Source organism: Polypterus senegalus, chromosome 9, assembly GCF_016835505.1.
Source record: "Polypterus senegalus isolate Bchr_013 chromosome 9, ASM1683550v1, whole genome shotgun sequence".
Lineage (NCBI taxonomy): Eukaryota > Metazoa > Chordata > Cladistia > Polypteriformes > Polypteridae > Polypterus > Polypterus senegalus.
In genome coordinates, this window is record NC_053162.1 from 77639778 (window position 1) to 77651958 (window position 12181).

Sequence of the window (12181 nt, forward strand, 5' to 3'; positions counted from 1 at the left end):
TTTCTTATTATGAAAACAGCCACATTACAGGGAGCTAAAACAATTAACATCCAGACCATGAGAAATATCGCTATGTTTTGAACAGCTTGGCAAAAAGTTTTGAGGCTGAGATCTTTTTGTTTTACAATAAATGAGAACAAAAGCACAAAACAGGCCCTTTCTTATAAGCCTCTATTGTATGGTATTTCAGCTAATTCAGAACAATCCAAGGAAAGCTTATAAAACTGCCTCATTATATGAAAAGTGAGGAAAAAAAATACCACAACCACATATCAAGTTGGGAATAATTGTTTCAACAGAATACTAGAAAGTTTGTTTCTTTATAAGAAAAGTTGGCAGCAAGTACACAATTTACTTAATGAAACCAGACGTACTATACCTGAGTCACCCTTAACTAGAAAGCAGAGCGTAAAGGAACACAGTAACCATTCGGTACTTTTCATCAATACATTCATAAAAATAAAGGTGCCAAAGTGGTTCTTCAGAGTAATGTGATGGGGGAAACCCTTCTTCATTTCCCAAATGAACTATCCACATAAAGGTGCCAGTAAGAACCTCTTATTTAGATCTGTAACAAGTTTGAAAAACAACCATGAATAGACAACCAATCTCTGAAATATCAGTGGTTTCATACTTTTAAGCAAACTCTTGCTGTGTACAATAACACACACTAAATTCAGAGTTTCATGATCTGTTGTATCCTGCTAGGTAGATTACTATAAATTAATAATTTCTCTTTTTTCCACAAATTAGGAACCTTTTCAAAGCCCGATGAAGCAATTTCATATGCTGAGAACAATTCCCTTGCAAAGCTAGAAAGAACCACATGACCCAGTAAAGTGCTACCGAAGAACCATTATTTGTAAGGGTGTAGCTATATGTCATTAACCTTAGTGTACAGCTTACACTTGCGTAGATTTAAATTACTTTACTGAGTTTACTGGTTACTTTTCCCATTCCATGAAGTGAAACATTGTATTATGCTTGCACTTTCCAGCTTTTGCTTCAAGCGTAATGTCCAAGTTACTATAACCCTGGCCATATCATGCCACCCCTCTAAATTGTATTCCTCCATAAATTTCCATGAAAATGAATAGTCCTTTTTTTTTCTTTCTTTAAGTGAAATGGTTTTGAGTTTTTATAATAATACAAGTTTTAGTTAACAAACAGAGGCTTGCACAAACTTGTAAATATCACCAGTTTCAATTCCTAAAGCATTTTACTTAGACAAATAATGTAGTAAGTAACTGTTTGATTCTGTGTTTTTTTTGTTGTTTTTTTTAAGAAACGCTATCCTCAAATCACACACAAGAATTGTTTTTACCAGTGAAGGTTAAGAGCAGAACTTTATATACCCTAATCCTAAACCTACCCGTCATGTGTTATACTAACACTGCAGTGTTTGGAAGTATAGTTAAATAATGGCTACAAATGCACTACTTCCATTATTATTATTACACCAGAGGAATTTCTTTGTTATTAAATAAAGAAAAAAAAAAACTGAAACTTCAGCGGAATTTACCAGGCCTTTTTTATAGTCCATGGATCAGGATTAATGTACTTCGGCTCGGTGATAGAAGGTGCCAAAATCATCATCGCTTACGGGACTCACCATCTTAGAAAGTTCCCATTTACGGAAATGTTCATCCATTATTAATCAACTGATTGACTTTTAGAATTTCTTTCTGTGCTGCTCAAAGATAAAACTTTGTTCTCAGACTAATAGTCTATCAGACTGTTTGGGAGTGTCGGTAGACACTGTACACTGAGCAGGCAAGGAAAATGCTTTCTTTGGAACATTAAGCTTGCTTTTTTATTTATTTATACACACACTTACTCCTTGCACACCTGTTTCTAAAGTCTTACTGTCTGTTTTTCAATTTGTAATTGAAATTAGCACTCTAGGGCACCATGGTGATGAAGTGCTGCAGGAGCTGGGTTCTGGTCCTAGCCAGGTCACTCATAATTTTCCCCATGTCCAAATGAGTTTTTCCATGGATTCTCAATTTCTGTCCTAAATTTCAAACATATTGTTATGGCAATTGCAAATTGTCCATGTGTGTTGAACTGGAAGCCCAGCCTTTTTAATTCCTACAAAAAGTCTAATTTGGTCAGAGTAAACTTTAACTCCACAATACAAAAATTATACACAGTATATCTTTGCATCCATCCTACAGAATTCATTAATAGAATAGTGAAGCAGCCTTTTATTGCTGGGGTTTAAGACTAAAGTAAGAACCAAACCTGGACACTGTGCCAGTATGTCACGGGCACACTCGAAATACACACATACTCACTCATACACGGGGTGTTTTAAAGCCACCAATTAATCTGGCATGCACATCATTGCAATGTGAGAGAAAAAGTGTGGTACCCACAGAAAAGTCACATACAGCCAAAAAAGTAAACATGGCAACTCAACACAGAAAAGCATTCAGACAAAGTCTCCTAGATTAATGAAGCAGAAGTACTAACAAGTGTGCCACCTGGCCTCTCCAGAGACAAATACCCTTAACCAATATATTTATGGAGTTCGAACTGACATATGCTTTTATTCAGTCCTTCAGTCCCTGATTTGAGAATGCAAGGGAGATATATTATGAAAAATGACAAGATTAAAACAATTGCCACACTTCAAAGCCATAAGACTTCTTTTGTTTTTCTTGCCCTACCATTGCTCCTTACTGCTATTCTGTGCCCCACATTTTCCTTGCCAAGCTCTTGCTCTCAAAGTTAAACTAATGCCACTAATTTCGACAGAAGAAATTAAATTATGTAATTATTGGATATTTCATAATTGCCTTCGCCACTCAGCCCCTGAATTCTATCACTGTCTATATTATTGATTTTTTTCATATTTTTTTTTATTTTTATGAATTTCTGTTAGGAGATGTCTCCCTTGTAAAGCAATACAGTTGACAGTGAAACCCCAGAATTATAGGGTAAGTTAAAAGGGGTCACGTGTTCTAATTTGATTAAAATTGTCTGTTTGCAGTAGATGCAATTGGCGACGCAATGTGCCAGAGTCATACACCACTGACTTCTTATATCCATGCCACCTGACTGAGAAGACTTTGTAGTAAATACAAGCAGTATATAAATAATATTCTCATACTGCCTACCTAATCGGAGAACAGTTACACCTCTATTCAGAATGGTCAACAGCCCGCAATGTCGTTCTCTCCCTTAAAATAACACAGCAGCACAAAGCGAGTGCCTACAATATCACGCTTTCAATTTTTGAACATCACGACTCGGAAGAAAATGTCTTTTTTTTCCCCAGCTACAAAAGTACACGTGTTCAGCTCACCTCACTCACTGTGTTTTATGAGGAGCTTAGTCTTGGTGTGTAGACGTGTGTCTATCATGATTTTATAAAACTGAGTGAGCTTAAATGTCGTTTAAACTTCTGCATGTGTACCGTATGTGGTTAGTGTTATGCACTTAAAAAGACATTTTCCAATTGAAATGAGATAGCGCTCACATTTATATGAATATAAGTCCTCTTATTAATTTGTGGAGTATTTTATTCTGTGTGGACTATAAAGTGCTTCAGTTAGCTCTAATGGCCATGGCTTTGCACTTAAGTACTACTTGAACAGAGATCAGTCAAATTTTGTTTTATATAGCGCCCTTCACAATAAGCACCAACAATTTGTATTTTATAAGTGAGTAGGACCAGACTACAAATGAGATCAATAACGAGGCCATTATTAGAGACAAATAATATCTCTTAAATGTGATTTCTTCACAGTGACCGGACAGGCACCTTGTACTATACTTCTTTCGATTTCAATAATTGCATTACCTCACTGTATACCTGGTTGAGAGTTTCTTTTGTTAAATGTTTCCTTTGTTTATCAGTAGATGTGTTTAATAGGATTGGGTCTGACTGGACCTAATAACCATCCTTTCCATTGCTTCACCACTCTGGGAGATCCAGAGGGCAACACTAACGAAGTAAGAGCCCCTACTGAGTAATCCACTCAGAAGACTGTGCTCTGATTGGAGCTGACATTTTAATGTCTGTAGCAGGAGCGGGGGGTCAGCTGTGGTTAACCTGGCCCCCAACCCCACCCCCACTACCCCGACTCTTACACACAGTTTGCCCTTCTAGAACTGAATTGATCAGGCCAAATTTAACTCTTTATGACCTTGTTAAGACTTGCAAGACGCTTCAAATTTTATTTATTTTGTCTTCCTCGCTCTAGTCTGAGCTGTGACTTGGTAAGCTTTTAATAGAGGATCTACAGGACCTGTAATCTTTAACACAAGGAGCTTAAGAAGAATGCCCTGTCTGTACGCGAGTATCTGTGCTGCTACATCTTTTGGAATTTAGGAGAAGCTTGCTGCTTCAGTACATGCTAGCTGTTTCTTGGGATTGCATTTTAAAGTCTCTGGGTGACTTAGTATTAGAAGTAGTGTGATCAAAAAACAATTTCACGTGATGAATGGGGGAAAAAACAAAGTAGTGTGATCCATTAAAAGGAGTGAAATAAGAAATATTGTAAGTTTCGAAGCATGCAGCAAAAAAAAAAAAAAGAATTTGTCCCCCCCAAGGAAAAATAAAGCATATACCACAAGCATTGTGTGCAGTCACCCTAATCTGTGTGAGTCTTGTTTAAAGTTCATGGTCTCATAATTTATGTAACCTTGAAAGCAGTTGTAGTGCTATAATAATGCAATCATATTTGTGAAATAATGCATCCCTTTTGCAAAATGACACAATACATTTGTAAAATAACATTATATCTTTGCTAAATGACTCAATTATAATTTTGGAGCATAAGCTTCCATAGAAAAGCATAAGAAATGGGAGTGCTCACGAGGTATCACCAGACTGCAAAACCCAAGATGACTTCTTGACATACACCTAAGTCAAGTGCGCCATCTCTGTCAATGTTCTAAGGGGGCATATCGGCAAAAATGCTGTGTAAACCTATAGCCTCGATTTATGCTCGGCCACATCAGGAGACAGACTTTGTTGTATGCGTTTTTCCCCAAAATCAAAATAAACGAATAAAAGCATGAATCCAGTCAGTGATTGAGGTGTAATCTATATCATTTTTATAGATTTTCTGCCACATCATTTACACTTTGTTTTGTTTAGTTTTATTTTCTTTACTTCATAGCAGTAACTGGGGAAAAATAACTATAAAGATTTAGCTGAGAATGACTTGACACAAAATGACAGCTGGGATAAATAATGGGAGTCTCAATCTATCATTTTCTAGTAAACAGCCTTGTGGAAAAAAAAGTATGTTGTCTTGCAAAAGTGTCCCTGGCAAGAATGCACTAAGTTTGTCACATGAAATACAGTTCTGTGAAGCCAGCTTAGGAGAACTACTTGATTCACAAATTTCCAATTAAAAGTGAAGCGGTCATGTCATTTTTCAGCAGGTCTACACGAACCAAAAGTTGAAACTCTGTCGTCATTTTGGGAACCACTTTGCTGAATCCACCCAGCTATCTTGTCTTGATCATGTAACCTATTTTTAGCCAAGTGTTTACCCAGGATGCAACTTGTCAGCTAAAGCAGCATCCTTACTTTGTAGCCCATGTTGGACTCTGTTTGATCTGGACATTAAGTCACAGTGCAGTACCACCTAGCCATGAGGCTTACATGCTGTACATCAAACTTATCCTGTGCTTTCTTTGTTTCACACCATGATTTGATACTCTGCAGTACCAGATAGAATCACTAAAATAAGAAAGTGACTGAATTCCATCCATCCATCCATTTTCCAACCCGGTGAATCCGAACACAGGGTCACAGGGGTCTGCTGGAGCCAATCCCAGCCAACACAGGGCACAAGGCAGGAACAATCCCGGGCAGGGTGCCAACCCACCACAGGTGACTGAATTAAAAAAACTAATAATAAAATTTAGATGCCATATTATACAGTGTAAGATTTTATAGCTCATATAGAAGGTTAGAAATTTAAGATATATATGTATATATATATATATATATATATATATATATATATATATATATATATATATATATATATATATATATATGTGTATATGTGTGTGTGTATATATATATGTGTGTGTATATATATATGTATATATATATGTATATATGTATTTTTTTGTATCATGTTTAATGTGGGAGCTCATTTAGAGTTTTATGGGTAACTTGATAGTTTTTATTATTAGTGTTAACAATTAAAAGTTAAATTGTTTTCAGTGTTTCATTTCACATTTTATTCCTCCTAAGAGGATTTGTTAAAACATCTTCAAAATTCAATATGCTTTCAGACTGCATTCTAGATTCTTTGAATAGATGGCGCTGTTTCCCCAAAAATTTTGAAAGCAAAAGTAAGCAAATGACAAAGGAGGAAGAACTGAATTGTAACCAGAAGAAATGTAATGCTCTCTGCTTCTTAACATTTAACAGCCTTTAGATTCTATATTAAATTATTTTTGTGTGTGCATGTACATTTATGATATATATACATAACACACACAACTGTGTGTGTGGATATATGTATGTATATACAGATACAGATCTATATAGATAGCTATACACAAACACATACACAACAGATATACAGTATGTATTGTGTATATATAATTCATAGTACTGTATATATTTTATGTAGCCCAGTACTTTGTGCTGCTTCACTACTCCATAGTCCTGGGTTCACTGCCTACATAATACACTTTACATATTCTCCTCTTGTTTGATTGGGTTATCCTCCCACATCCTAAATAAATGCTTAACTGACACCTCTAAACTTACCCAGTGTTTGTTTATGTGAATTTGCTATGCTTATGGGCTGTGCTCATTGATGATTTCTGCTCTGTGCTGACTACTACAAGAATAAATACGGATTACCTGTGCTCCTGAATTGCATAAGTGGGTTAAAAATGGAAGAATGAATATGATTGTATTTGCAGATTTTATCATTTGTTTTTGTTTTTCATTCAGAAGCATCCAACCAGGTGGAGAAAGAAAACACAGATTCCTCTATCTCTTCCAAACGGCCATCTTCAAGGACTGAGGCTCAAGAGGCACAACTTGCCTCAAAGCGCCCCAGAACAGCAGACAAGTCCTCTACTGAGCAGGTGAGGGGCATCCTGAAATTGCTGGCACACTAGAGTTTATGTATTTGTTCAGAGAATGGACTATGCACTGACATGGAATAAAGTTTCTTTTTCTTTTTTTTTTTCTGGTAACATTTCTTAACCTATGGCATACAACATTTGAATCAACTTTTAAAGCTAAAAATGTTTTGGCCATTTTTATATATATATATATATATATATATATATATATATATATATATATATATATATATATATATATATATATGTATATGTATATATATATGTATATGTATGTATGTATAGGTTTTAAACACCTAATTATAAGTTAGCCATTCGTACAACTAGATGACACTGAAATCTGACAATCTTAAATTACATTGGCATTTTCTAGAAACTCAATGTTTATTTGATAGCCAATAAGGTAAAAAACCTTTAGATTACATAAGTACAAAATATTTTTATTGGCTATTAAGTCTTTAAATAGTGCACAAAGTTCTTTCACATATATCTTACAATAAGTAGAAGTCACCAGGAAAAGAAGACCTCATGATCACTATTATTTATTTTGTTCTAATTTAGAAGAGTGAGTATTTTAATCGATCAACAGCCTAGCTCAGAAGAAACGTAATTGTTTCATATTTTGTCAACTGCTTGGTTATTTATGCCAACAGGAAGCCAGGGTTAAGTGGTAGGTACCTGTTTTTGGTGTGCTGATCCGCTTTTGCTTATTTTCATCCTCTCAGATGTACCAGTGCCCGTACTGCAAATACAGCAACACAGACGTGAACCGATTAAGGATGCATGTGATGACACAGCACTCAGTCCAGCCCATGTTTCGTTGCCCACTCTGCCAGGATATGCTCAATAACAAGATCCACCTTCAGTTTCACCTCACCCATCTGCACAGTGTGGCCCCTGACTGTGTGGAGAAGCTCATTGCCACGGTGAGTTGTGCCGCATGTATGAATTCAGGGTGCTTCAATGAGAATGAACACCTTCTTGTAACTGACTTACAGTAAGTGTAAAAATTGGTGGTGTATTGGATTACAGGTATTAGAAAAGCTGGCTTCTTTTAATTTTCTTTTAATATCTATGCCCTGCATTGTGTGTTCCACTGACTATATGTATAAATGGACTTGTGCACCTCTTAGGATGCGTCACATAGCCTGACCAAACACCATTTTTAAATATTATTCAGTGCAAAAGGGGATTGTTCCTGAGAAGGCAGTAAATAACAGAACGTGGCTCACACCCTCCTGACCTTTTTGTTTTCAAGATGTTTTCCAGCATTTCCTGCACATTTATTTTTAACTGACCTCCAGTAAACTGCTATGAAATCCGCCTGAAGTCATTTTCAATCACTTCTTTGAAATTGCATACATTGGTCAAAAAATATTTGAAAACAAATAAAGTTTAAATTGGGGTGCAATAACACACCCTTCCAAGGTGAAGAACTGTACTTCTGTTACGCTGTTTTTTTATTTTTTTTATTTTAGTCGGTTTAATAATCCAAACTAGAGATTTTGCCATGGACAGATCTGCAAATAGGGGAATCAAGCTTTTCTTTAAGAATTCATATTTTAATATGTTGTTTTGTTTACCAACAAATTTGTTCTGTTGCAAATATTTGATGTTCAGAGATGAACATTTTAGTATTTTTGAAAAGATTTTTCTAAAAGAAAAAGCATTTGCAACATAGTGGGCTGTCATCTCCGTCACTCTCAAATATCATCACCAGCCGAGCAAAAGGGAAGGCATTAGTATGTAAGACAGCAGTAGCCATTCTTCTATAAAGGTAATGCACTGAGCTATTCAAAAAGGCTGCAGAGAGAAGCAGAGCTCATATAATGCACATTAAAACCAGCTTTTTTTTTTAACAAGTGGAAATAAATTGAAAGGTGCTCTATCCTTTCGCATGTCTCTCTCAGACAAGCGTAATGAATTCTGAAATAGGTGACTTTTATTTCTTGCCGACTATGCATAAAGATGTGCTTTTTCTCTCTCCCTCTCTCTCTCTCCCTCTCTCTCTTGCTCTCTGTTTCTCCCTCCCTTTCTCTCTCTCTCTTTCTCTCTCTCGCTCTCTCTCTCTCTCGCTCCAGCACCCTTACTCCCTATGTCTCATTTTCTGTCTGTCTGAGATAGGGGTAATGAAAATAATTGTGCTTCATTAATTCCAAGTCTGGCTAGATGATAGCCATTTTGAACTATGTTTGCCAATTAGACAGTCTAAATTAAAAGTGACCTTGGGATACTCTCAGTGCTCGGCTCTTGTTGCCTAATGAAGCAGTTGTCTAGATACAGTCCACTTTGTAATGTAAATCACTGGCGTTTTTGTTTTTGTAACTTTCTGTGCAGACTGCATTAATTTCCTACTTTTAGTTTTAATAATAATAAAAAAGATCCTTCCTTTCATTCCAGCATCATGCCTGATTATACTAATTGCTTGAAGATTGGGAAAAAAGTATTTAGTGTGTCACTTAACCCTATGCCCTGCCAAACTGCTACAACATGGAAGGACTCCACCTTTTATTTCCAATTTCTTAAATGTCCTTTGACAGTTGAGTAAAAGATATCTCACCAAAATAATTTGGATGCGTCTTGTCTGTTGGTGATTAGAAAATTGTTCTTATGGATGAAGGTTCAATGCCTTTATGAAAATACAGAGAATAAAAGAAAATTACTTGCCAACATCTAATGAATTCCTCTTTTATACTATATAACCAGCTATAATTGTATTGTTAGCTCTTTATCATTTTTATTACACATAGAAGATATTAAAGAATCCTTTGAACAGATTTTGATAAAATATTTACACATTCACGTTCATATTAAGTGTTTTTTTATATGCTATATATATGTACTGTATACGTTTTTATGTATATAGAAATATTGATTTTATATGCATATGTGAGTATAAAATCAGTCTATCTATGTGTATATAATATATACAGAGAGATGCACATTCATGCACCTACACTCACCTTATATACATATATATTTTGTATGAATATTGATATAGTAATATTACGGAGACATGCAAGTGAATTTCTTTTCACTGTACTATGCACACATGACAATAAACTTGAACTTGAGATGTATGTGTGTGTATATTATATAATGTGTGTCTATCACAATGAACCATTTTACAACCAAAAAGGAAGACAACAGTCACACATGCTCTGCAGTGTATCAAACTATGCATAAACCTATAACAGGGAACAAGGCTAGAAAGGTAAGCATTTACTGAACATTTAGGAGGAAAGCATCCTTTTCTTATTCTGGAGAATGTAGAAGATGCCGAGAAGTGACAGTGAACATGTTAAAGGCTGAATTAGTCCCAGTTTGGCTCAAAGCAAAGAATTAAAAAGCAAGATGCTTTAAATTGGAATGCAGAGTGGGGAGCGACACTGATTATTCTGTTTCAGGAGTTAATTGAAGGAAGGTGAAGCAGACGAGGCTTCATCTTCCAGACTCTTCGAATCTCAATCACTGATTATTGTTAAATAGGAGCTTGCTAATGAGAGCTCTTGATGAATTGTTGTCTTCTTTTTCTCTTTCTTTTTAGGGGTGGGGTTATTGGGGAGGGGGGGGTCACTGTCATTCACACATGATTGACTTCAACCTTTCGAAGCTAAGAAAACCCTGCCACTTTTCTCTCACTTTCTAATCAATATTCATTGCTTTTTGAAATCTTCTAATTAAAAAAATGTACAAAATAAAATTAGCACACAGCAACAAACTGTGTGTCAATCTGTCGACTGATCAAGCTGCTCCTCCTTTAGCGTGAATCATGCAAAATGCAGATCTGTGTCCAGTATTACAAAACTTCTCGATTCACTCCTAGCCTAGTATTTTTTTGTTATTTTATGATCTAGTGGCTAAGAGATTTACATTTAAATTCTTACCTTATTTTGTGAGCTGTAATAAAAAGGAAAAATAAAATGTTAACCAGCATACTGTATCCTCATTTTGTAAATCACACTAGGTAAAATAATTAGCCACATTTGCAGCAATAATACTTTGCTTTTAATATTTACAATTGCTTTTCCTTTCTGTGGTGTGGTCACAACATTACCTCTAAACTATGTTGTAAATGCCATGTGTCAAGTGCACTGAACTGTTACCAGATACCTTTTTGTTTAAATATTTCATGATATATTCCCTCACACTTTCTCACTGTAATTGTTTTTCTTCTCAGAATGTGTAAAATGTATGTAGGCTTCTGTACATCAGCCATCATAACTAGATTAAATTAATTATCCATCCATTATCCAACCCGCTATATCCTAACCACAGGGTCACGGGCGTCTGCTGGAGCCAATCCCAGCCAGCACAGGGGGCAAGGCAGGAAGCAAACCCCCGCGCAGGGCGCCAGCCCACCGCATGTCACACACACACACCAAGCACACACTAGGGACAATTTAGAATCGCCAATGCACCTAACCTGCATGTTTTTCAGACTGTGGGTGGAATCCCACACAGACACGGGGAGAACATGCAAACTCCATGCCGCCCCTGAATTAATTATTATTTAGTATTACAATAATTGATGTAATGTGATCATTTAACTCATTGGTTTTGATAAATATTTACAGTTATAGGAAAGTGCACAAGTCCGATGTCTTCATCATATTGCCTTTTTTAGCTTCCAGTCATTTCAAAATATTAATTAAAAACATTACAGAGGTTTATCTATCATGTTTTTTTAACAAGATACAAGTGATGAACATTAACACAATAATAAAGTGGCCGCACATTAGCAAATGTTAACCGTGGTCATTGTAACATATCACTCAGTTACAAAAGTAATTCTAATTAATCTCTTTTTGCTTTGTGTTGTAGGTAAGTGCCTCAGAGGTGCTACCTGCAAGCATGTTCATACCAGTACAAGGGCCTGATCGGGAAGGACAAAATTCATCTCAGACTATAGCCAACTCAAACAATGAAGAATCAAAAAAGAAAACAGGTCCGTTCATGTTTACCATTTTATTTTGTATTATATACTAACGAGATTCAAACAGGGCTACACCAGCAGCCAGAGATCTGACAGCAGATATAATGTCAAGTTTGCCAAGGCTGGTGATCAGGTCTTTTTTTGGATGATTTTCAGAATGTTGTTTTT

General features: G+C 35.8%; 1 protein-coding gene across 1 annotated transcript in view; it reads left to right on the forward strand.

Annotated features, from left to right (window-relative positions):
* The window catches only part of zfhx3 (zinc finger homeobox 3), a 107533-nt gene that overhangs the window by 77303 nt on the left and 18049 nt on the right, over positions 1–12181 (forward strand). Inside the window, 3 exon segments of the mRNA XM_039763327.1 lie at positions 6941–7077; positions 7803–8003; positions 11902–12025. Of these exon segments, the coding sequence (XP_039619261.1) occupies positions 6941–7077; positions 7803–8003; positions 11902–12025 (462 nt within the window).